This window comes from Patella vulgata, chromosome 1 (assembly GCF_932274485.2).
Source record: "Patella vulgata chromosome 1, xgPatVulg1.2, whole genome shotgun sequence".
Taxonomy (NCBI): domain Eukaryota; kingdom Metazoa; phylum Mollusca; class Gastropoda; family Patellidae; genus Patella; species Patella vulgata.
Genome location: NC_065879.2, coordinates 22,615,331 through 22,637,252, shown reverse-complemented (window position 1 = coordinate 22,637,252; position 21,922 = coordinate 22,615,331). Strand labels below are relative to the sequence as shown.

The 21,922-nt window shown below is 34.8% G+C and overlaps 1 protein-coding gene across 1 annotated transcript; it reads left to right on the top strand.

Annotated features, from left to right (window-relative positions):
• Positions 1 to 4,853: 4,853 nt before the first annotated feature.
• LOC126811594 (protein PRRC2C) lies at positions 4,854 to 21,711 on the top strand. Its single transcript, XM_050537304.1, has 18 exons — positions 4,854 to 5,005; positions 8,139 to 8,319; positions 8,625 to 8,765; positions 10,499 to 10,599; positions 10,821 to 10,893; positions 11,817 to 11,966; positions 12,607 to 12,875; positions 13,001 to 13,080; positions 14,934 to 15,128; positions 15,292 to 15,339; positions 15,927 to 16,098; positions 16,871 to 16,975; positions 17,181 to 17,531; positions 17,898 to 18,011; positions 18,442 to 18,691; positions 19,525 to 19,692; positions 21,255 to 21,333; positions 21,543 to 21,711. Exons 2-18 carry the CDS (start codon positions 8,205 to 8,207, stop codon positions 21,709 to 21,711), a joined length of 2,580 nt encoding a protein of 859 aa, XP_050393261.1. The 5' UTR covers positions 4,854 to 5,005; positions 8,139 to 8,204.
• Positions 21,712 to 21,922: the final 211 nt, after the last annotated feature.

Genomic DNA, 21,922 nt, shown 5'->3' with positions numbered 1-21,922 from the left:
AAAAGGCACATCTACAATATATGTTTCGTAACTACATTATATCCCTATAGAAATGGTTCCACTACTAATGTCTTCCGTCTTGCTCCAGCCACACAGTATTTATATCCCGAGTGCAGCGATAACAAAACCGGAGCGGGCGGGCGGGGCTATTTCAATATACCCCCTCCCCCCGTTAAAGTTAAAGTGGTTTTGAAGAACAAAATAATAATCAAATAAGACACTTGGCTACTTCTCATTTATTTTAAATATTTAAAGTAACTACGTTGTTACTTATTGATAATAGGGTGTGAGCAATTTAGATATATTACTGACAGATGTGTGTGGGCCTTATGTTCCTGTTAACACCTCTGACATCTGTCAAAATAACATAGCTACAACAAGCAGTGTCACAGGTACAGTTCTATGCATATTATAAGAATATGTTCCATTCAGAAGATCCACGAATCAAGACTGTCGCCGTTTCTTATTGTAATATATACTACTACTAGGGGTTGGTAGTGGTACGCGGCGACATCAAAAGAGTCACTGAACTATGGTCCAGTAACTAATTACATAAAGTCTCACAAATCAATAATGTACGCTATAAGGGAATAATATATGTTGTAACTTACAAAATGGCGAGAATTAATAAATAACCACACACGTATTACACATCTCCACTAAAAAAAACTTCACATTATCCATAGATTGTCACTATATCAAACGGTATCAAAAACTGTTACATCCCGTTATTACTATATTACTGAAAATCGCTATATCACGATTCTTACTTATAACTCACAGTGTCGTAGCTAGTCTAGATTAACCAGTTGTAACCCATAACAGATACATACACAAAGCCAGTTGTTGTGGAGAGAACAAATATTATGCCAATAATGCTTTCAAAGCTATGTCCTTTTGAGAAGTAGCATTGTAAGACAAGAAATATAGGCTATGGAATCTATATTATAACATATGTATGTACCTGAAAAAAAAAACCTACAAAAAACAATAAAAAAGTAAAGATATAAATAGTCTTTAATATAAGTTTACATCAATATTTACATTATATCTGGGTCACTGACACTACATCATATCTTGTTTATTCCTGTTCCATGCAGACAAAATGAGGCACATCAAAGATACATTCATAGTTGGAATTCAAAGAGAGTACATGTAGCCTGAAAAATTCACCCATCAGAAAAAACAATAAACTTAAAATGACCAACAAATTATTAAAACCATTTTGTCACCTATATAGGTGACCAACATAGGCCTATTTGTTATATTATTTGCTGATTGTTCATATCAAAATATCCTGGCCATTGTATTATTCTATATCTACAGACAGAAAACAAAATGACAAAGAGAGAGAGAGAGAAATGGGGTTTAACGTCCACTCGACACAAACTAGGTTATTTCGGGACCAACATATGGTTCAATTTTATTTCAATAATTCGCTTGCGCATAGGGGTCTTTAGCAGTGGGAGGAAACCGGAGGACCCGGAGAAACCTAAAAGACAGGTACCAGAGAGACTGCCTGACAAAGCCTTGATTTGTGCATGACAATATCTGTGAGAGGTGCCTTATTTCCAGGCATGTAGATGACATACAAACGTCTATATTTACTTACCAATGTGTGATGATTAAGTGTAATTAAATGCATTACAATACAATATAATTATAAAGGCCAATACATATATATATATTCTATAAGCTTAGATGCCCCAAATAAAACATTCAATAATAATAACAAAATCAAAGACATGTATAATTCATCCAAGAAGTTGTAAAAATACCAAATCTAATGGACAAAGTGGGCAAAATCAAGCCATAAGTGAACACTGTGGCTTATATCACCCATATAAATATAACATGTGAAAAATATACATGGTCTACTGTATGTGTATTATCCAATAACCCACCTGGAAATATACATATAACCCATGATTTATAATACACAAAGCTTAACAATGTGTAAGAAAGGCCAAAAAACTGTGTATCCCAACAAATGTATTTTCTATCAACTCCCAGTAATTCACACATTATAAATCACATATCTATATTGAGTATTACAAAATGTTTTAACAGCATTGAGTAATTGAACTGGAAATACACAGGACACAATTCTATGGAACACATTTACTGTTTATTATTGAGCGATGTTTCTAGTCTTTATCAAGCAAATGATTATAGAAGACAATCCTAGTCAAAATGTCGCTCTCAGTAATATTATAACCAAGCATTTGAACATAATGCTTGGAAGATATAGTTGATTTGAATGTAGTTGCTGGTTGAATAAATTCATATCCAGTCAGTGAGAGAGAAATGGGGTTTAACGTCCACCCAACACAAACCAGGTCATTTTAGGACTAAAAAATGGTTCATTTTTAATTCGCTTGCGCATAGGGGTCTTCAGCAGTGGGAGGAAACCGGAGGACCCGGAGAAAACCCACGAGGTTGGACAGGCGACCCTACTCCTTGTCACATACGAACCAGGGATTTGAAACCACCCAGTTGACTCAATGACAGGCTTTATGATACAGTGCGCACGTGCTAACCATTCGGCCACCCAACCTCCCATATCCAGTCAGATTATACAGTTGTTTTTTTTTTTTTTATGGAAGTAGCCCACACAGTTACAATATAGTGTAGTTGTATTCCATAGAATTGTGTATTGTCTGTATTATCCATTAACTTAAAGTGAATACACACTCTGTTTAATAATGCACAAAGTGCCACAAAGTAATATAACAATTTGTAAGTAAGGCCAAAATAAATCATTGCTTATAAATGTCTGTGTTCCATCAATTTCTTTACAAATTGTAACTATTCTCTTACTCCTATATTCCAAATCACACCTTTTATTTAAAATCCAAAGTTGTATTTTATCCACTGCCTGCTCTTCCAACAAATTAACAGTTCTTTCAAATCATGTATCCACAGACAAAATTATCACAATTTCAATTTAAAGGAGTAAGATCTTTGTTGAAATATTTTAAAGTAAAGCCTTGAAATCAGGGTGATCAGTAGCTCGATATATCGAAATTATCATTTTATTAGAGTAAGCGGTGGTCGCAAAGTTTACATATATTTTAGCTTTGTTTATAATTAATTAAAAATGTTGACAGAATAATTAGTTATAAATTAACATCAGCTAAGTCATTTCACAAAAATAATTTCGGAAACAAACAACTCGCAGAAAAAAGAAAAAAAAAAATCAATACCCCCAAAATATAATTAAATCCACACTTTCTTTATCCACTGAAATTGATGAGGTCCAGTTCTGTCAATACGAACAAATATTATTGCATTATTACAATGTTTTTCTTGTCATGTACATCAAATTTAATGTCATTAAATTGTTATTAACAACAGAAATAAAGATGAATCACCAAATATAAAAAGCAATGGAATATTTAATGAGGATCTCCTTCTGGTGTTTTTGTAACTGACTTATTAGGTTGAACTTTAGTATCCGGAAGTTTTAATTCGAAGCCTGAACCTTTTTGTCCTAAATTTTTTAAATCTGTGACTTCATGTTTTAATCGGAGGCGCAAAATATGTTGCATCATTTCTCTGCGGTGTGACACATCATTAATGCCTATCTTTTCTAGTTTTATTTCATTAATCCTAATCAAAGTTCTTCCAGTGACATCATTCTGTGTTAAAAGTTCACCATAGAGTTCGTAACACACCCCTCCATGTTTTCTTAACCACTTATTTACATCTGCACATGTCCAAAAATATAAGGGTTTCGGTTTTCCTTTTAAATTTTTCTTCCCATTTATGCTGGAAATGCTTTCTTTATTAGATTTAGTTTTAACACCATCTGAATCCTTAGAAGTATCTGGTACCGAAACTTTGTCATGATGTTTCACAGCATCTTTCAGGGGCTCACTCTCTTCCATGTTGATTAGGGCACACCCTTACAATATCTTACACAAATATGTTACATATATTTTATGTGATCTGCAATTAAAGAAATATCGTATAATAGATACCACAGCATTTTAATTAAAGACAGAGGCATTATATATTTCTTCCAAACTAATAGTGCATGTAGAAAATAAAGGAAAACTGTACAACGAAATGTAGACAGTATCAACTGGAAATACTGAATATAATAAACAGACGGAATGGGACAAGCCAATCTAAACCTTCCTTATCCGCAGGCACAGACTTTGACAGAGAAGATGTTACCGTCTTACGCGGATAGTCTATAAAAAAATCATCTGTCCTCTAGCTTAAATAATCTTGATATTTTCAGTATATTCTGTGGAACTGGGGAGGTATTTCGGAACAAAAATACTCATAAGTCATACATTGTTGTGAAACATTCGCTTATTCCGGGGCCCAGATCAACGTCCTGAATTTTCTAAATCGGAGTTCTTCATTAATTTCCGTTTCCGAGAAATCTTTACCGTTTAGTTAGAAAATCGGCATCGTGATCTCTTTTATTTAGTCTAGTCTTGAAGTGAAATTCTGTTCTGTGCAATCTAAATATACGTGTTAACTAAAGGTTTCTTATTTTCGTCATATCATAATCTTGAATGGTATTAAAAATGTTAATACTGAAGGTATAAAGCGGGATGGGTACGGAATGACTTAATTTTATAATTTACTATTCGTACACTATTTCTATTTATTCCCTAGCTCAGAACCGATAATATTACACAAGATTTAAATATAAAAACGCCCCCACTGTGTATCCTTTATGATCAAAAAGTCGAATGTATTTTATTTCTAGATAATAATTGGGTCTAATTTAATTAAATTTAATGACAAGCATGGACATTATAACTCTTAATGCAAGTCTGTCGCACGCATAGTCAAATGAATCCTGGGATATAGTGACATCATTGTACCTCATTTACATATCGCCATTGATCGCCATTTTGTTTGTTCTCGAATCTGGACTGTATACTGTGTAGAATCTGAGTGAAATCCAGGGCCATCCGTCCGTTTTACACACAAATTAATCTGTCAGTTTGTTCTGAAACTTAACCCATAGGAACGGGCCGGCGTAAGTAATCATTTAAATTATATTTCGTTGTGCATTATGCAATTGACCGACTGCGGTACTATAATTTTCCCATACACCAGACAAAGTAGTTTTTCAACTAGTTTTTCAAGTTGGATATCAAGCTAAATTTAGCAAACCATTGCTCACCGTTCGAAATATTAGGAAGCTTAGGTAATAAGGTGATCTCATTTATTCTCTTAATTATTGACTGCTATAGAATTGAAACGAAAAGCCGGTTGCATTTCATTTTGTGTTTCTCGGTAATCGTGCGCATTTCGAGGAACGAATGAAGTCTGCAAATAGCGAATTTATTAGCCTACTTTATCGCAGAAAATACAGTCGACTGACTAATTATAATACGCAAAAAGATGCAATGCCAGAAACGCTTTGATTAGTCTGGAGTATGAATTTGCTGGAATACAAATTTGACAGGTAGGTGGATACTGTACGGACAGACTACTAAAGGAAGCTTATTATTTCACTCGTCTTGACTTGACAGTCCTGGTGCACGAACGCGGCGTAGGTAGTACGGCAAGTCTAATAAGAGGTATTTGTTGACATTCACATTGGTCTTAATATGGGGAAGCTGGTTCGGAAAACGCTGGAATTTACACAGAAGTGGACATGAGTGCTATTATTAGCAATAGATTTTTAAAATGCAAGTTTATCCAGTTGTGCTGGTGATTTGCAGGAATGTTGGGTTAGCTTGTCGGACAATGCTTTGTGCTGGGAAAACGTCCTTGACCTTTATACATGTATTAGTAGAGAATATTTTTTTTTTATCTTTCTTCCTTCCATCCAAAAGGCTTTGAAATTCTTAAGCTATTAGAATAATGTATGTTTTTTATATAAATAATTAATAATTTAATATTTCAGTTTCAATTTTGTTTGAATGAAGCCTCTTGTTTGTCGAATTTTACTTGCTTGATTAGGCCTAGTGAGTTGTTAACAATTAACATGGATTTCACTGCAGAGTGCAGCACCATACTAAAACACTTGCCAACATAGGCAACAAGTAGTTAGGGTGGTCCATGGCATGGTTGAGGCTCACCTTGATTCAGTTATGATCACTTTTTTGATAGCTAAATAACACACCAAATTTTCTGATCCCATTTGGAATTTAGTTCCTGAGATTGTTTTTTTTTTTGTTGTGTCCTCCACTAAATCCCATTGGAACTCTTTGTAGAGCATTTTCAGAAAATATCCCCCCCACCTAGTTCAGCTCTGAACGTAAGTCTTGCTAATGCTACACTCGACCTGTATATTCAGGAACGGGCCTATTGGTATGGTGATTCACAGCCTCAAATAATTGTGCTTTAATTACTAACCTGTTGTTCAGCTTGTTTCTGCTCTAATCACAACAACAGGTTCGCTCCTGCAGTGCAGACAGCAAACATTCGTCCAAAAGAGACATTCACGATCACGTGACAATATTCGTTCACTTTTTTATCAATGAAGCCATGAAATAACGTTCTTCTTTAATCGTTACTGTTTTAAAAATACGTAGTTACAAACTTGATTAAAACTTTGGCCAAGACTCGGTGATTTTATTTCTAATTTAGTTGATTGTAACCAATGTCGTATGTTTTGTAACGGTTCTCATGTAGTTTCATTCTTTTTCTATCTTTTAAACTCCCCGCCCCCTCCTCCGCGGCAACTAAAGTGTAAAATTTACTTTTATACAACCATTCGACCCCGTGGTTAGTTGCCGCCTTTACTTGAGTGAGTTTAGAAGTTACACAAACTATTTGAGAGTAGAAAAATAACCAAAACAAAAAGTTGAAAAAGTTTATTTGTAGTCTTTATTTTCCAGACCAATACTGCACAATATATTGTATCTGGGACCGAAAATTAATTGTTAGATTATTCGATTTATAATTTATAGAGACCTTTATCCCCCTCCCTCTCTGTGTTATGCCATTAGAATTTCCTCGTACTTTATCCGGCAATGTGTTGTGGTTTTTTTTAACGTATGTAATACTGCACAATATATTATTTATCTGTGGGATTAAAATTAAAGTTTCAAACTATTAGATTTATAGACCAAGATCCAAACCTTGTTTTGTCACTAAGATTTATTAACTGCCTTAATATGGACCGAATCATATTTTGAACCAAATAATGCCAAAATTATATCCTCAAAAATCAAGCGTGGCCTTGACATCGATAGTTGATAAAGTTTTTATGGCACTTCTCATCATATAATATTATAAAAATAATAATGCTAAAATAAGACCTAATAATGTCTGTGGATATTTTTCTGACCATGCTGTGCTGTTAATATTAAGAATACATCCCCTCCTGCTAGATGGCTTAGCAGTCGCCATAAATAGGGCAACATACAAATTTAAAAATGTCAGAGATAGGAAGACAAAATAAAATTTAGGTCGCTAAGGGAAATAAAATTGGAAAAATTAGAATTTATCTGGGGTAGGTGAAGCAATAAATGAAGATTCTAAATTTTTTTTTAAAGATTCCAAGCTGACCCACAAATCCCCCCACCTATTCTGAACCATGTTTTCTATGAAATTAACTACATGTAGGACACAAAAAGACAGTACTAGTAGTTAAGGATGTAATGGTTCAAAATTTTTGAACAGGTTAATTGACACTTCATTTCTTGATCTTGCCTGGTAGTTTGACATGTCACATAGACCTGTTTAAATTAGGTTGAATTTAAAAAGCCCCACCCCCACTTCGTAATACTTTAAGATTAGTTATGACATACATGTAAATATTTAAAAGCATACCTTTAGATTGGCACAATTTTAACATCCTGTCAATTTTGATATTTAAATTACCACATGATCATGTGCCACACAGGTCCTTCGGGCCTGTGCTTGGAAAATGTTTGTTTCGCCTTTCGGACACTGACATATGAAAACAAATATCAATAAATTTTTTAACCGGTTCACCAGTACAACTTAACCGTGACCGGTTAATCGAGTTAGGCAGTATGGAACATGCAGCTGCCATTTGAGCTAGCAGTATCCTGGCAATAGAATAAATATATGATTGTGGAAAAACTCTGACTTTCTTGGATAAAGGGACTTACAACATGTATCATTGCTGATAGATATGAGAAAATTGTGTGTATCAGGATTCTATAAGTTTTTATTGGTTTATTTGTTAGATAAAAGCTGTTCCCGTCCACAAGGGTGTATGAATACAAGGCCTTCAATGTTCGTTCTTCGACAAGATGTCCTCAGTCGCGGGGCACGGCAGTAAAGGGGAGAAAGGCAAGGGAAAATACACAGCAATTAACATCAATAATCTTTATAAAGGCAAAACTACAGAAACTCAGAAGACAACAAGTAAGTTCAATTTACTTTCATAAACTAATACATAACCTGGAACAGATCTACTTAGTTTAATAGCTTTATTTTATTCTGTAGATGGTTTGTGGTTTAAAGTGCTTGTGACAGTAGATCATAAAAGATTTCAAAAAGAAAACTGTTTCATAAGGGAAATATAAATGTTTAGTCAATAAATGAACAGTTATGAATCATCTGTGATAACACTACAGCTGCTCAAAAATTTGTATTGAAGTACTGTTAGTTATAAGGTGATTTAGTGAACCAAACAATTTTCTGTAAGATTATTTTCTCTTTATTTTCAGTCACAAGACAATATGGCTTGCAAAGCTTGGGTAAAGTGGGAAGTGTTCGGCGAATGCCGCCACCAGCCAATTTACCAAGTTTAAAAAGTGAAAGCAGTGGAAACGATCCAAATATAAACCTAGTTCCAACAGGAGGTTCAGGTGAGTGGGAAATTCAGACATACATGTATTGTAGGAAGATTTTGCTGCTATTTTTAATAAACCTTAATGTAGTTTGAATGACCTAAAAAATTTGGTGATGAATTTATCTGGAAATATTAAATTCACAGATTTCACAAAACGCTGTATGTCGATGTATAATGTACATATTTCTATTCACATTGTTAAAGGACAAAATGCAATAAACATAGGAACTTAAATTTGCATAAAATAAGAAACTTTAATGATCAGTTAAGTAGTTATTGTTTTATAAGGTGAGCGATCGCTCTCAAGTGTCTGTCACACCTGAATGTCGACCGAGGGGAGGTTTTTCTCCCTACTCTTAAAAATGAAAATCGCTTTCCTTGACAAAGACATGGATGTTTATTATCGTTTATGAAACAAGGAATGCCCCCCTTACATGTAGTTATTGATCTTCCGAACCATATCCCATAAACATATCTAATCACTCTCCTTAATTCCTAAATCACTCTTCTTATCAAAACTACTAACTAGGGGAGCGGTTTTTTTTTCAATTTGGTAAGGGGAGCCTTTTTTTTCGGTTTTCCTATAACAAAAAACAACTGGTTAAGACACATTTATCTTTATTTCGCATGTTTTGTAACATGCAGTGTACATAATTACAGTCTGCACCATTAACTTTCAAAGTACAATGACAACGTTTACTTGCCCCAAAATTTTTTTACTGTACCGTCAGCAGTCAGATGGAAATGGTCAATTGAAATAAAAAAGAACAAAACACATTTTTTATTAGATCATATATTTTGTTATTCATTAAGATAAAATGTTCAGCCTTTACAATCCTAAAGTTTCCAGTGATCGCATCCACAAATCGGTTATTTTTATTAGTTTTGATGCAGTAGGAACAGGACATAGAAACAGAATCATTCTGAGACATTCTCCCTCTGGTTCACATTTAACCAGGGCCTCCCAATTAGCCAATGTTGTTTAAATTCACGTTTACGTGACACGGTTTCATACCTGCGCTTTGATTCTGCTACTACTTGAGCAACATCATCACCGGATCCGCGTTTCTTATTATTCAATGTCTTGCCGGGCTGTGCCCCTTCCACCCATCTTAACATCTCCCGACGACAAAGAGTGAAAGACAAACAACAGAAAAACGAAAGTCAAGGAAAACCGTCAACAAAGGTCACATTTCCAAGGTCATAAATGTCAAAGCGGAAGTAGACAAGTATTAAATGGAATTGTCTCCCTTGGAGTAGAAACTGCGCTCCACCGCGTTTCCTCGATCTTTTACCGAACCCCAAACTTTAACAGTGTGAGCAACGGGGAAATGGATATTTTTATTTTTTTTTAGCGAAATTTTCGCGTGTCATCTTCGGCAATTGTATCTCATTCTATTAAAAAACAGTACTGTACCGACGGGCAAGTCCCAATGAAAGTTTTACTTGTCCGCCGTAAATTTTACTTGTCCCGGGCAATCGGACAAGCGCTAATGTGGCAGACTGTAATTAAAACACATTTTGCATGTCTGCATCAGTCAGATTCTATTCCTACATCAATAACCAAAATAAGTAAATTTAATACTTTTTGACCTGAATCAAGGAGAGTTAGCTTTCTTGTAATTTTGACATGAAGTTGAATTATTCTTTGAATAAGGTACTGGCGTTTTATCTGAAAGTCAAAATGTGGGGTTTATTTGGTGAAATCGTCGGCATGTGTAAGATGTTAATTTTTTTTTTTTTTCAAAGGATGGGGTGCGAAAGAGAAGGAGAAGGAAAGCGGTGGTGCTCAAAGTTCACCATCTCAAGCTACAGTACCTACTACACAATCGGCACAATCTACAGTAAAGGTAATTATTTTTATATGATATTTTTGTGTACATTATCTGCTATTGACAGAGCTTTCATGTTTCTAATTTAGTACAACAGTACTATTTACTAAATTTTGCATTTATAGTGATTAGCAAACTCTAACACCAATGTTTTGACTATACCTTGATGTGATTTAATTCTTGACTCTTTATGCAAATGTATTGGCATGTTAAATATTTACTATTTGATTTTGTTACAGACAAGTACACCTGGGGGCACAAATGCGGGTGTCAAGTCATGGAGCAGTGTTACAGTCGGGGGCAATGTTCAAGGTAAACTATTACTAAATAGCGTGGTTATCACTTTTTATATGCCCACATTTTCATGTGAACGTATATTGTCGTCGCCCCTTTCTGTCCGTTCTGTGGACACCTACAGGTCACGATTTTTATCTAATTTTGACGAAACTTGAAATATAGGTCTATCTCCCAAAGATCTTGGTTCCTTTTAAAATTGGCGTCTATCGGACCATAACTTCATGGATTATGGCCCCTGATTGTATGAAATATCACATTTTTAGCTTGTGAACATTGGACACTCTAGAGGTCAAAATTTTTATCTGATTTTGATGAAACTTGAAATGCATGTTTATAATCCAAGGATCTTGGTTTCCTTCAATATTCGTGCATATCGGATCGTAACTTCCTGAATTATGGCTCCTGATTATTCGAAAAATCGTGTTTTTAGCTTGTTGTCCCCCTAGAGGTCACAATTTTTAACCGATTTAAAAAAACGTTGAAATATCAATACACCATAATGAAGGTTGAATTCGAATTTCGAGAAAATAAAAACGAAGCTGCCCGACAAAATGGACGCTCTTTGTACACAAATTTCGAAAAGTATTTAATGCAAAGGTTTTGGACCTTCTAGGTACCATTTTTATCCGATTTTGATGAAACATAAAATATATCTCGGTCCCTTTCGATATTTACGCATTTCAGACCATAACTTTATGTATTGTGGCCCCTGATTGTACGAAAAATTGCTTTTGCTTCTCTAACCATCTCTTGCAAAATGTGGGCATATCTTACCTGGCAAGCGCTGGTTAATTTTTATTACAGTTATGATTTATATTTAAACTAAATCTCGGCAACCATGTTTTAAATTCACATAAGTATTAGAGGTGTATATAGCATTGTTTTAAGATAATAGTGCTAGTATAATATATGTAAATATATTCCTTCGAATTATATAGGAGCAGTTGTAAGTCATCAATCACCAATGTTCAAAGAAGAATTTCCCACATTAGCAGGGGACGAGAAAGATGGCAAAATACAGAAAGAAGGTGGAACAGGAGAAGAAAAGGATGTTCAGTATGGACCCGGGCCAAGTTTGCGACCACAGAGTAAGTTACTCATTTATTTCCCTGCAAACAAGAAATTTCTACATTAATTCTATTCTTTCGTAAGTCTTGTAACTTATGTTCTAGATCTCACAAGTAGCCGTAATGCAAAATTTCAGTGGTTGAAATTAATGTTTTTGAAGGCTAGTTCCACAAACAAATAATTATAAGAGATAAGAGTGACATATTAAGAACAGGTTATCCCAAGTGTCAGTGACTAGTTTCGTTCATATTGAACTCTTCAAAATTATTGGACACCCAGGTATAGGTGACTAATTTCGTTCGTATTGAATTCATCAGACTGATCGGACTCAAAACGCCAGATTCTAAGTCAGATTGATAAAACTTGGGTGTTTTATTTCATTATATCATTACCTTGATTAAATTCAATTTCTACTTTGGTTGGGCAGCGATATTAAATTTGGTTGATGCTTTATAAAAAGATAAATGTTAGTAATTAATGAGTATCATCTATTTTGATTGAGGTATTGGACATAATCCTCTGTGTAAACGATGTTTATAATTGTTAGACCCTTAACAAAAGGTATTAGTCTCAGACTGACAGACTATAATGTTCTGTTATTCTCTGGGTGGAATGTAACTAACCAGATAAGGATAGTTTCATATTAAATTTATTTTCCAGATGTCGGAAGTTGGCGAGAAGGCGGAGGGCGGGGTACCTCTCAGCAGCCACAAAAAGGAGAATTGACTACATCACCCTCTCAGCCTACAGCAAACCAGACAGAAACACAAGCGAATGGCCCCCAGACCCCGATATCCGTTAGTAATCAGTCACCTGTACCGCCCATGCCAGGACGTCCTGGCTCTACCCAGGGTCCACCTCAGGGCCCCCTACCAATGGGACCTATGGGAATGCCACCACCACAATATAGAGGAATGATGCCACCATATGTAAGTTCTAAAATGGTCTTTTCTTGAAATTTTATCAATTTTGATCTGTGATAGTGCTTTGATGTATGAAGTTAAGATGGGGTCATGGGTATTAGTGAAACCTATAATTTATTTTGTCATTTTAGATGTTTGGTAGAAATTTTCCTGGTCCAGGTTTTCCACCAAATTATCCTGGTATGCCTAGACCATTTCCATACGATGGACGGTAAGTCTATTTACTTGATTCTTTATCAAACCTGAAGAGTTATGGCTCTTGATCCTTTGAAAAATCTTATTGACACTCTAAAAGGTTAATGTTATCATCTGATTGACTTCAAATTTATCCAGTTTTTATTATGATCTTGAGATAATCAAGCTAATATACACTGTTGTGGGCATACACTTCATGTGATGACTTCAAATTTATACAGTTTTTATTAAGATCTTGGGATAATGAAGCTGATATACACTGTTGTGGGCACACACTTATGTGCTTGGCAATAATCCACCTGTTAATTCGGATTATGGAATTGCATGCACCTTCGAGTCGCAAACCTAAAGCAGATTCGGCCCATTGTGAGATTTTTTAATCCTGCCGATGTTGAAGAAATAAAACTGTTTTATATTACAATATTCATATGGATCAAAATAAGGAACAAAAATATTTAAACGTGTTTGTGTACCTACGTGTATCGTAATGTGTTACATGGAAATTTATGAGTGACAGGTTAGTTACTGAAGCGAAAAGTATGAAAACAAGCTATTGCGATAGGTAGCTTTTTTTGGAGGCATTTCCAAGCCTGGTCTTCTATTCCTATTTCTCAAGCAGAATTGAGACCGGCCATTTCAAGGGACCCATCATGTACTCGACCAGCCATTGTTGCAGTATTTACGATACAGCACGCACAGAAATTCACTTTGAAAAAACACGTCTAATTGGAAAATCATTAGAGAATCCATAAAAGTTTTGTTAATGTTCGCTTAGTCCATTATGTTGACCACTGCGTAGTCGCAGATGCGGTGGTGCGCATGCGTTGTAATAAACAACGTAGACCAATATATTTAGCAAGTCTTCATGGTTATAGTCATAGATCTGTGTTTGAACCAGCTCATTAAAGATACGTACCCAGAAAAGTATTTATTGGGTGGTTATTTCCAATAAAAGTATGGCATTTTTGGCATATATGGAAAGTAGAAATATCCAATTTTACTAGAAAAATACTGGATTCCCTGAAAAACACCCATGGAGCGTATACAGGACATAAATGTAAGGGTTCCTCAAATCGACAGCCCGACGATTAGGAATATCTGCACGTGTGACATCAAAGGTTGCACGCAGAGATTGAGCGCTTGATGTTGATAAACTTTATGAAGAGTTAGACGTACAACACTTCCTGAGATAAAAATCACGGAAAAAGACGCGGGCAGTGTATAATTATAATCCGATATTTGTAATAAATAGTCAGTGATTAAAGACAACATCGTCTTGTGTATGCAATGAATTCTCCGACTTCGCATCCGTTGCTAGGTACTGAGACGTAAAGTCACATGACACAAACATAACCTCTTTCGATCGATTTTGTATAGCAGGGGTATTCCTTGGCAAGGATTTGAAGCACAATTATGATAAATTAATTAGTTTGAATATGTTTTTAGTCCAAATATATTGTCAAATCACCCAGTTTGTACGCAGGAATGTATCTTTGGTAAATTCGGTACTGTATTTCTGCTAAAAACTTTTAATAATATTGACCAGAAAGTGTTAAATGAACTTTTTATGTTTGTTTTTTTTTTACATTTAAAAACTGTAATTGACATTTTATAAAATATGGTGATTATATCGTGATATTTTCAAAAAATATTGCAATATCTGATTTCTGGAATATTGCCCAGCTCTTATTATCTAGTAGTTTTTGCAACAAAAGTTTTGTGAAAATTTGACCCAATTCGGTCTTCTCAACTTGGTGGCCTATATCTCTGATCGGGGCCTGCCACAAGCGACTGATTTTGTTGGAGCGTCTCACATATTTCCAGAAATAAATTATATATATAATCAATCTACTTATACTATACTTATAGCTTTCAAAGGGGTCCACCACCTGTTCAAAATCGACCTAATAGTAATAATGCAGGGGATGAAGATGGACAACAGGCCATGTCATTTCATAGAGCAGCTATCATTACAGATAAAGATTTGAAAAACTTTGATCAGATATTAAAAGCTGAACCCAGTGATGGAGGTTGGGCAGGTGCACAGGGGGAGATTGATTATAGGTAAGTCTTTTCTAGAACAAAAAATATATGGATAAAATACATAAAAAGTTATGTTGACAAAAGAATTGTGACTTGCAAAGAAATTAATTAGTATTTTGTTTTAAAACATTGAATTTAAGAATATACTGTACTGACACAATTTATAATATTTTCAAATTTTCAGTGCTAAGTTGGTATTTAGTGATGAAGAAGATGAAGGATCAGAGAAAAAGTAAGTTTTCTACATATATAACTATTATTATTGTATTGTATAACACCAAAGTGTTAGGATGTCACTGTTGATTATAAAAGGTGCTTAAATATAAACTTTAAAAAAAGGTAAAAATGTTAGGTGTTGGTCCTTAATGTATCTGTTGGTAAAAACTAAAAAATTAAGTCGTGAATACATTATCAGTTAATGTTTTATAAGAATGGTGCATTGAAAGGTTAGATCCATGGTGGCTAAGTGGATAAAACGCTGACTCGCTAGCTTGGAGCATGGGGGTTCTTTCCCAGTGTTGGCAGAGAAAGTTCTTTGGGATTTTTCGACATGATTTCACCTAGTCAGGGGTGCAGGACAGTGGACTTGATAAGGACAGCTGTTTGGTACGAAAAACCGAGGTCCTGTGTACACATTGGCAGTTGGAATTTGATATAAGAATAGGTCTTTGCTTTGCTGTCGGGCAAAATGTTCACAATTTAACAAAGATGCATTTGTAAAGGTTGAACACTTTAAAAATGTTCTCCCGTTGGAAGTTATTTCTTCTCCCGGTGAAGTTATTTATATTTTTATTAAGACAATATTTGTTTATTTTATAGTCGTGAAAGAAGGAAGCGACAACAACATCATCGACAATATGATAAACGAACAGATCGTGATGAACATGATGGAGATTATTCTGATCAACACGGTGAACGTGATAGAGGTGAACCTAGAGACCGAGTAGATAGAAGACAAAGCCCTCATGATAAAGATATTGATCAAGACAAGGTAGGCAAAATTGTTTCTTGTTTATTTTGATTTAATATTGTGATAACAAATTTTCAACTGTCTTAAACTAGACAAGACTGACCTTAAAATTATCTTTGTTTCACCGAATCCGACCCATAATCAAGGAGAAGGGTTGGTAGGTCATGGGTTTTTTGTTTTTTTTTAAGTTTAGGTTTTTTCAAAGTCAAATTCGAAGAGCTAATTCGACATCTTGGTTCATTTTCTGTTGGAAACATACGTTTTCTTTACTTGTGGGCGCACAAATCGATACTGATGACCATCAGGATTTTTAGTGAAGCACTACTTGCACACGATTTGCAGTGAAATTGAAGTCTTCAATGATCGTGTGGGTTGTGGCTTCATTTTACTTGAAAACGGATATTAAAAATATTATTAAAACAATGCTCCACAGGCTTTGAAGCAGATTCATTTCATGGGAATGGTCATGCTTTACCTGTCTCAGACTGTAGCTATAGTAAAGGGAAATAACTATAGTGATATATTTCAAGTTAACAAAAAAATAAAACAAGATCCATGGCAAAGTGCAATAAAATAATTTAAGTCAGGGGTGGTTTAAACTGGTCTGTCGTGTTAGGTGAAACAAGATATTTTTAAGGCCAGCCCTAGCGAATGATTTTAAGGGTATTCACATGTTTTTCTATAATTATACTATTGGCAGACCGAGAATTGTTATATACTTCGTTGAATCCGGGGGGATTATATATTTGTGGAGTTTTCTCGTGTGCATTCTAATATGTAATATTTGCTGTAGGATAATCAAGGTAGAGATAATGTTCCAAGAGAGAATTGGCAGGGTCAAGTACCTCCACAGTTCCGTGGTGGTCAACAAAGACATCCACATCCTGGAATGGATGCTGTGAGTAATACATCATATAATAATAATAATCGTTCAGAGAGCTTGATAGAATTATAAAATTTGGAAAACTTTGGTTATGTGAATTAATAGTAGTCACTGTTTATTTGATCCGTAGTAAAGAGAGATAAACATAGCTATTTATTTTGTAACTGTTTATATTGTTTTTTGTCTATTTAAAATCTTGTAACATCTTTTATTTTCATAGAGAGGCTGGCCAATGCATCCATATGATTATCCCATGAGACCTCCATTTCCATTCAGAATGGCACATCCAGGCCAGCAGCGCACACCTTTTGGGCATCCTGCAGCTGGTCCTGCACCACCACCACCACCACCACCTCAACAAGCTTCTTCCCCAAGTAAGAAATCTTGTGAAGATGATGACGAGCTCTGGCAACAAAGACGTAAACAGTCAAGTGATGAAGTATCGGCTATTGTACAGAGAGCTAGACAAAGACGAGAGGAAAGTGAGAAAAAATCTGAAGCCGAGCGTAAAGCTGCTGCAGCAGAGAAACTTAAACAGTTAGATGAAAGAAGTAAAAAAAGGGAGGAAGTGGTAAGCACTTTACTGTGGCTGTATATACGTGTAATTTATTGTAAAATAAGATATCAATTTTTTAACTGGTTCAGGGCTGTTCCATTGGTTGTTTGGAATTCCAGTTTACAAAATGTTCTATTGGTTTTGAAATAACTATGCATGTTTTGCATGGAAAGTTTCAAAAAAACATGTTAACAAATATTCATGTTTTTCATCGGGGCTCTATAGAATGTGGTGTACTTATCAACTCCCTCAATAATTTGAATGGAAAATATAATTATATTATGGAAAACATTCCCTATATAACAGTGATGTAATTAGCTAAAAGTATCACAGGTAAAATTTGTATATAAGAATGAGAATGCTTATGCTATTTTGTTCTAGAAGTCAGAAGATGAAGACAAGAAGTCTGAAGGACGCACTAGTCGTACTAGTGAAAGTAGCGAGAAAGATCCCAGGGAACGTATTCCCAGTAGAGATGGAACTAAACATCCACCGGTATGTGCTGTAAATGTATTTTATTGTTTTGTATATGACACATCTAGGTTAAAAACACATTTTTAAGCCAGGCGAGATTATTAAGTCTGTGAATTCTTGATTCACTCATATTCTACCGACAACCTAAAATTAAATCGCTAATATCTCAGTTCAGAGTGAAGCAATTTGACTGTAATTTTCAGCATATTTTGTTTTCATTATCTATTTTTTAACTATTATAATGAGAACTCTCAGCTCTTTATATGATCTTACTTAATGCCTCTTTAAATCAATATTGTTTTAAATGGCAAAGCAAATGTCTCACTAGTACGTAAGTTTACTTACAGACAACAGAACATGATTTGATGTGTGCTAGTAGCTTGATATAATAATTGAAAATTTTATGATATATATAGAAATCCCATAAATGATAATGTGATTATATTTCTAGAGTAACCAGGGTTATAATAAATCTAGGAATACAGTACCCCCACGCTTCCAGAAGCAACAACAGGAACAGATGAGACAGTCTGTTACAACATCACAAAGTCCAGGTACTGCTGGTACACACACAGGAATGCCACCACAAGGCTTTCGTCAAGGGCCTCCACCCCATTGGCCATATGATATGAGAGCTTGGGCTAGCATGACACCATTCATGGATCCTAGATATGGTGGCAGACCACCTGTTGATATGCAAGGTAAATAGTTTAGTAATGCAAGTTACTATAGCATGAAATATTTGATCTTCACACAATACAGAAGAGTAAGATTTAATTGTAAATAAATAGGAGGGTTTTTCAAATTTATTGTAGGTAAAATGATCTTGCATTATAAATTTTTGACCATTTTGATTTTGTCTTCAGATAAGCCGCTACTCACCGCGTTTTGGCTTAAAAAAACAAACCCAAATATGGACTTGTCTGTGTTATCATACTTTTTTGTAAACAACGTAAAATGTTGAAATTTGTTATAGTTGTAGTTGAATGCCTTGACCGAGTTGGAATATTCTCTGCTTAGTAAGAATGTGATGTAAGGGTTCAAAAAATTATTGAACCGGTTAACTGGTCGCTGAAAATCCAACTGCAACCAGTTAACCGATTTATTCACATTTGGTAAAAATTTTCTATTAAAATATTTTTTGCACCACAGGAAGTCTTAGTGATATATGATTAAAGGAAAATATTGGTGTCAGTCATTATCACATATGTGATAGAACTGGTTAAACACGTTCCAAATATAATTTTAACACGGAGATCATTCCGACGATAGATGCGTTATGAAGCTAATCACTGATTAAAAGCCATATTAAAATAGTGTGTTCTGAGATTCTTCTTAAAACTTGAGGCAGAATAAATTTGTTTAATGGAAAGGGGCAATTGATCCCATTCTTGGGGGGAGGCGAAACAGAAGGCTCTTTCTCCAAATTTTGTATTTGTTTTGTGTGCTTTGAGTTGTAGTTGATTTGGTGACCTGAGGGAACGCTGGGGAATATATAGATGAATATATGGTTCTTTGTATATTATAATTTCAGGAATGCCAATGTTCCCGCCACAAGTTCGTAGGAGAACTGATAGTCATGGATCTGGTGCTGATAGCCAGGATGATAATAGACCGTCGGACTCTACTTTTGAACAACAACAGCGTGATCACAGAAACTGGTTAGAAAGTAGAGGTTATCCTCCACCTCCATCTCATCCAGGTAAATAATTAATGTTCATAATAATAACATTCGGTATGAGATTAGGAAATCTGTTTTTTGCTAAACAGAAATTTTAATGGCCTAAAGAAGAATGCAATAATAATGAGTTTTTATACGCCCACATTGAAATGTGGTTGTATATTGTCGTCGCCCCTGAGACTAAGAATCCTATTGATTTTTATCGATTTCCGATAATTAATGCCAGAGATATGGCCTTTGATCACTCTAAAAATCTTGTGGATGCTCTGGAGGCTAAAGTTAATATTAAATGTTTTGTGTGCTAAATGTAGGGTGACCCACCATAAATAAATATTTCCAAATATCTCGACAATTACGCCACAATATTTATATATATGCCAAGCCTCAAATCAGTTTCACACAATTATAGTCACTAAATAAACGATCATGTTGTACTTAATAAGCTATGACCATTAATCATCTATAAACAATAGACTGAAAACTGGTTCCAAGTTGCGTCCATAACATCCAGACACTTTTGAGTAAAAGATGGGTTACGTGCCCTTGTTTTGAAATTAGTCTCGCTTAACCAGTCTATCGACCATTCTACGTCTGATTGACAGGTCGGGATAATCAAGACTACCTTTTTTACGAAACATAACAGAAAGCTAGAACAAGAAATTGAATTTAGATATAAGCACTTTAGACAACTCAACAATTGTTTTAAGAAACTTGTAAAAGTAAAATGAAACTACTGCTAGTATCATGTTCCTGCTAAAGAAAGTGATGCAGAGATAGTATTTGTACTAAACCAAAAGATGCCGCTCTTAACGGTACAGTTAATGATAAAGCAATTTAAAAAATAAAACAAACGTAATTACTAAAGCTGCTGTAATAACCAAGAAGCTAAATTTTACTGCTATTCAAAATCGTCAACAATAGATTTTTTACGGCTGTAATAGTTGATATATTTGTAGAGAATTGCATGTGCCATGGCTATTTATCGACTCAAAGCGAGTGCGGGGTAGTCAGAAATCAGTTCGAGACACGCAACTGAAGCGTGCACATTTAGCCGTGTCGAGACCAACTTTCTGTAAAGTGCACGGGTCACCCTACTAAATGTTAGAGTATAGCAGAACTAGAATTCAAATAGGTTGTTACTCTTAATCAGATTTTAGTGTTGTAAATGTTTTCATTTCTGGTAGAAAGAAAAAATATTCGATAACCCTTGTTGACACCCTGTACAACTTAGCTACTGCGGGTGTATGTTTAGTTACCAGGCAACATATCTTTCACTTTTCGGTATATTATGTCATTGAAATTTTGACAGGAAATCTTTTGCATATCTTTTTTTTTTTCTTTTTTTTTTACTCAGCTTGAATATAGAGCAATAGCGCTTAGATTTTGGATGGAGTTCTATGCAGTTAAACTATACTAGTATTCAGATTTGCTTGTTTGAAAATTTTGAGACATCTGCCAATCCATGACTTGATTTGGATATTTTGATTACATCATAACCTATAGTGGTCATTTAAGTACAGATATTTGTTCTTGTTGAAAGGGATGTCTTTTTAATACACACTAATAATGTTTATTTTCTTCAGGTGCCTATGATGAAATGAGAAGAGCTCAGAATTTCTATATGTTTCAGCAAGAATATGAGAGATATGAAATGGAAAGAAAGTAAGTTTTAAATCGTTAACTTTATAGAGCTGTTCATGGATAACCTGTTTTAGGCTCTAGATGACTGTTTTGTTGAGGTTGAAAAATCCGTAGATGGCCATTGTAGATGTTTTTATGTTGATTTACAAGTTCCAAAAATAATTTATTTGCAATCTTCAAAATAGTTTTGTGAAATATTATAGATAATAAAAAGTTTTTGTTTGAATTAGTTCCAGGGATTATGATCGCCAAAATGCTGGAGAAGATGACCATGAATCTGGTGCCAGTGATCACGAGAGTATTAATAAAGATGAGGAGGATCATAAGAGTGAAGGACCAAGAGAGGTGTTAGATGATGTAAATAATGATAGAACAGATAAAGATGATAAGTTAGTTTGAATATAATACATATATTTTATCATAGTTTTCCTGTAATTTTAGACATCTGGGATTCATATGTATAGTTACCCATACTAACCTTGTATATTGTATAGCCAGGGAATTTCATGGTCACATGTTTTATGTATTGAAAATACCCCAAATGGGCTATTGATCAGTGTACTCATAGGCGTACAAGCTGGCTGCCCCCCCCCCCCCCCCCCATTTTGGG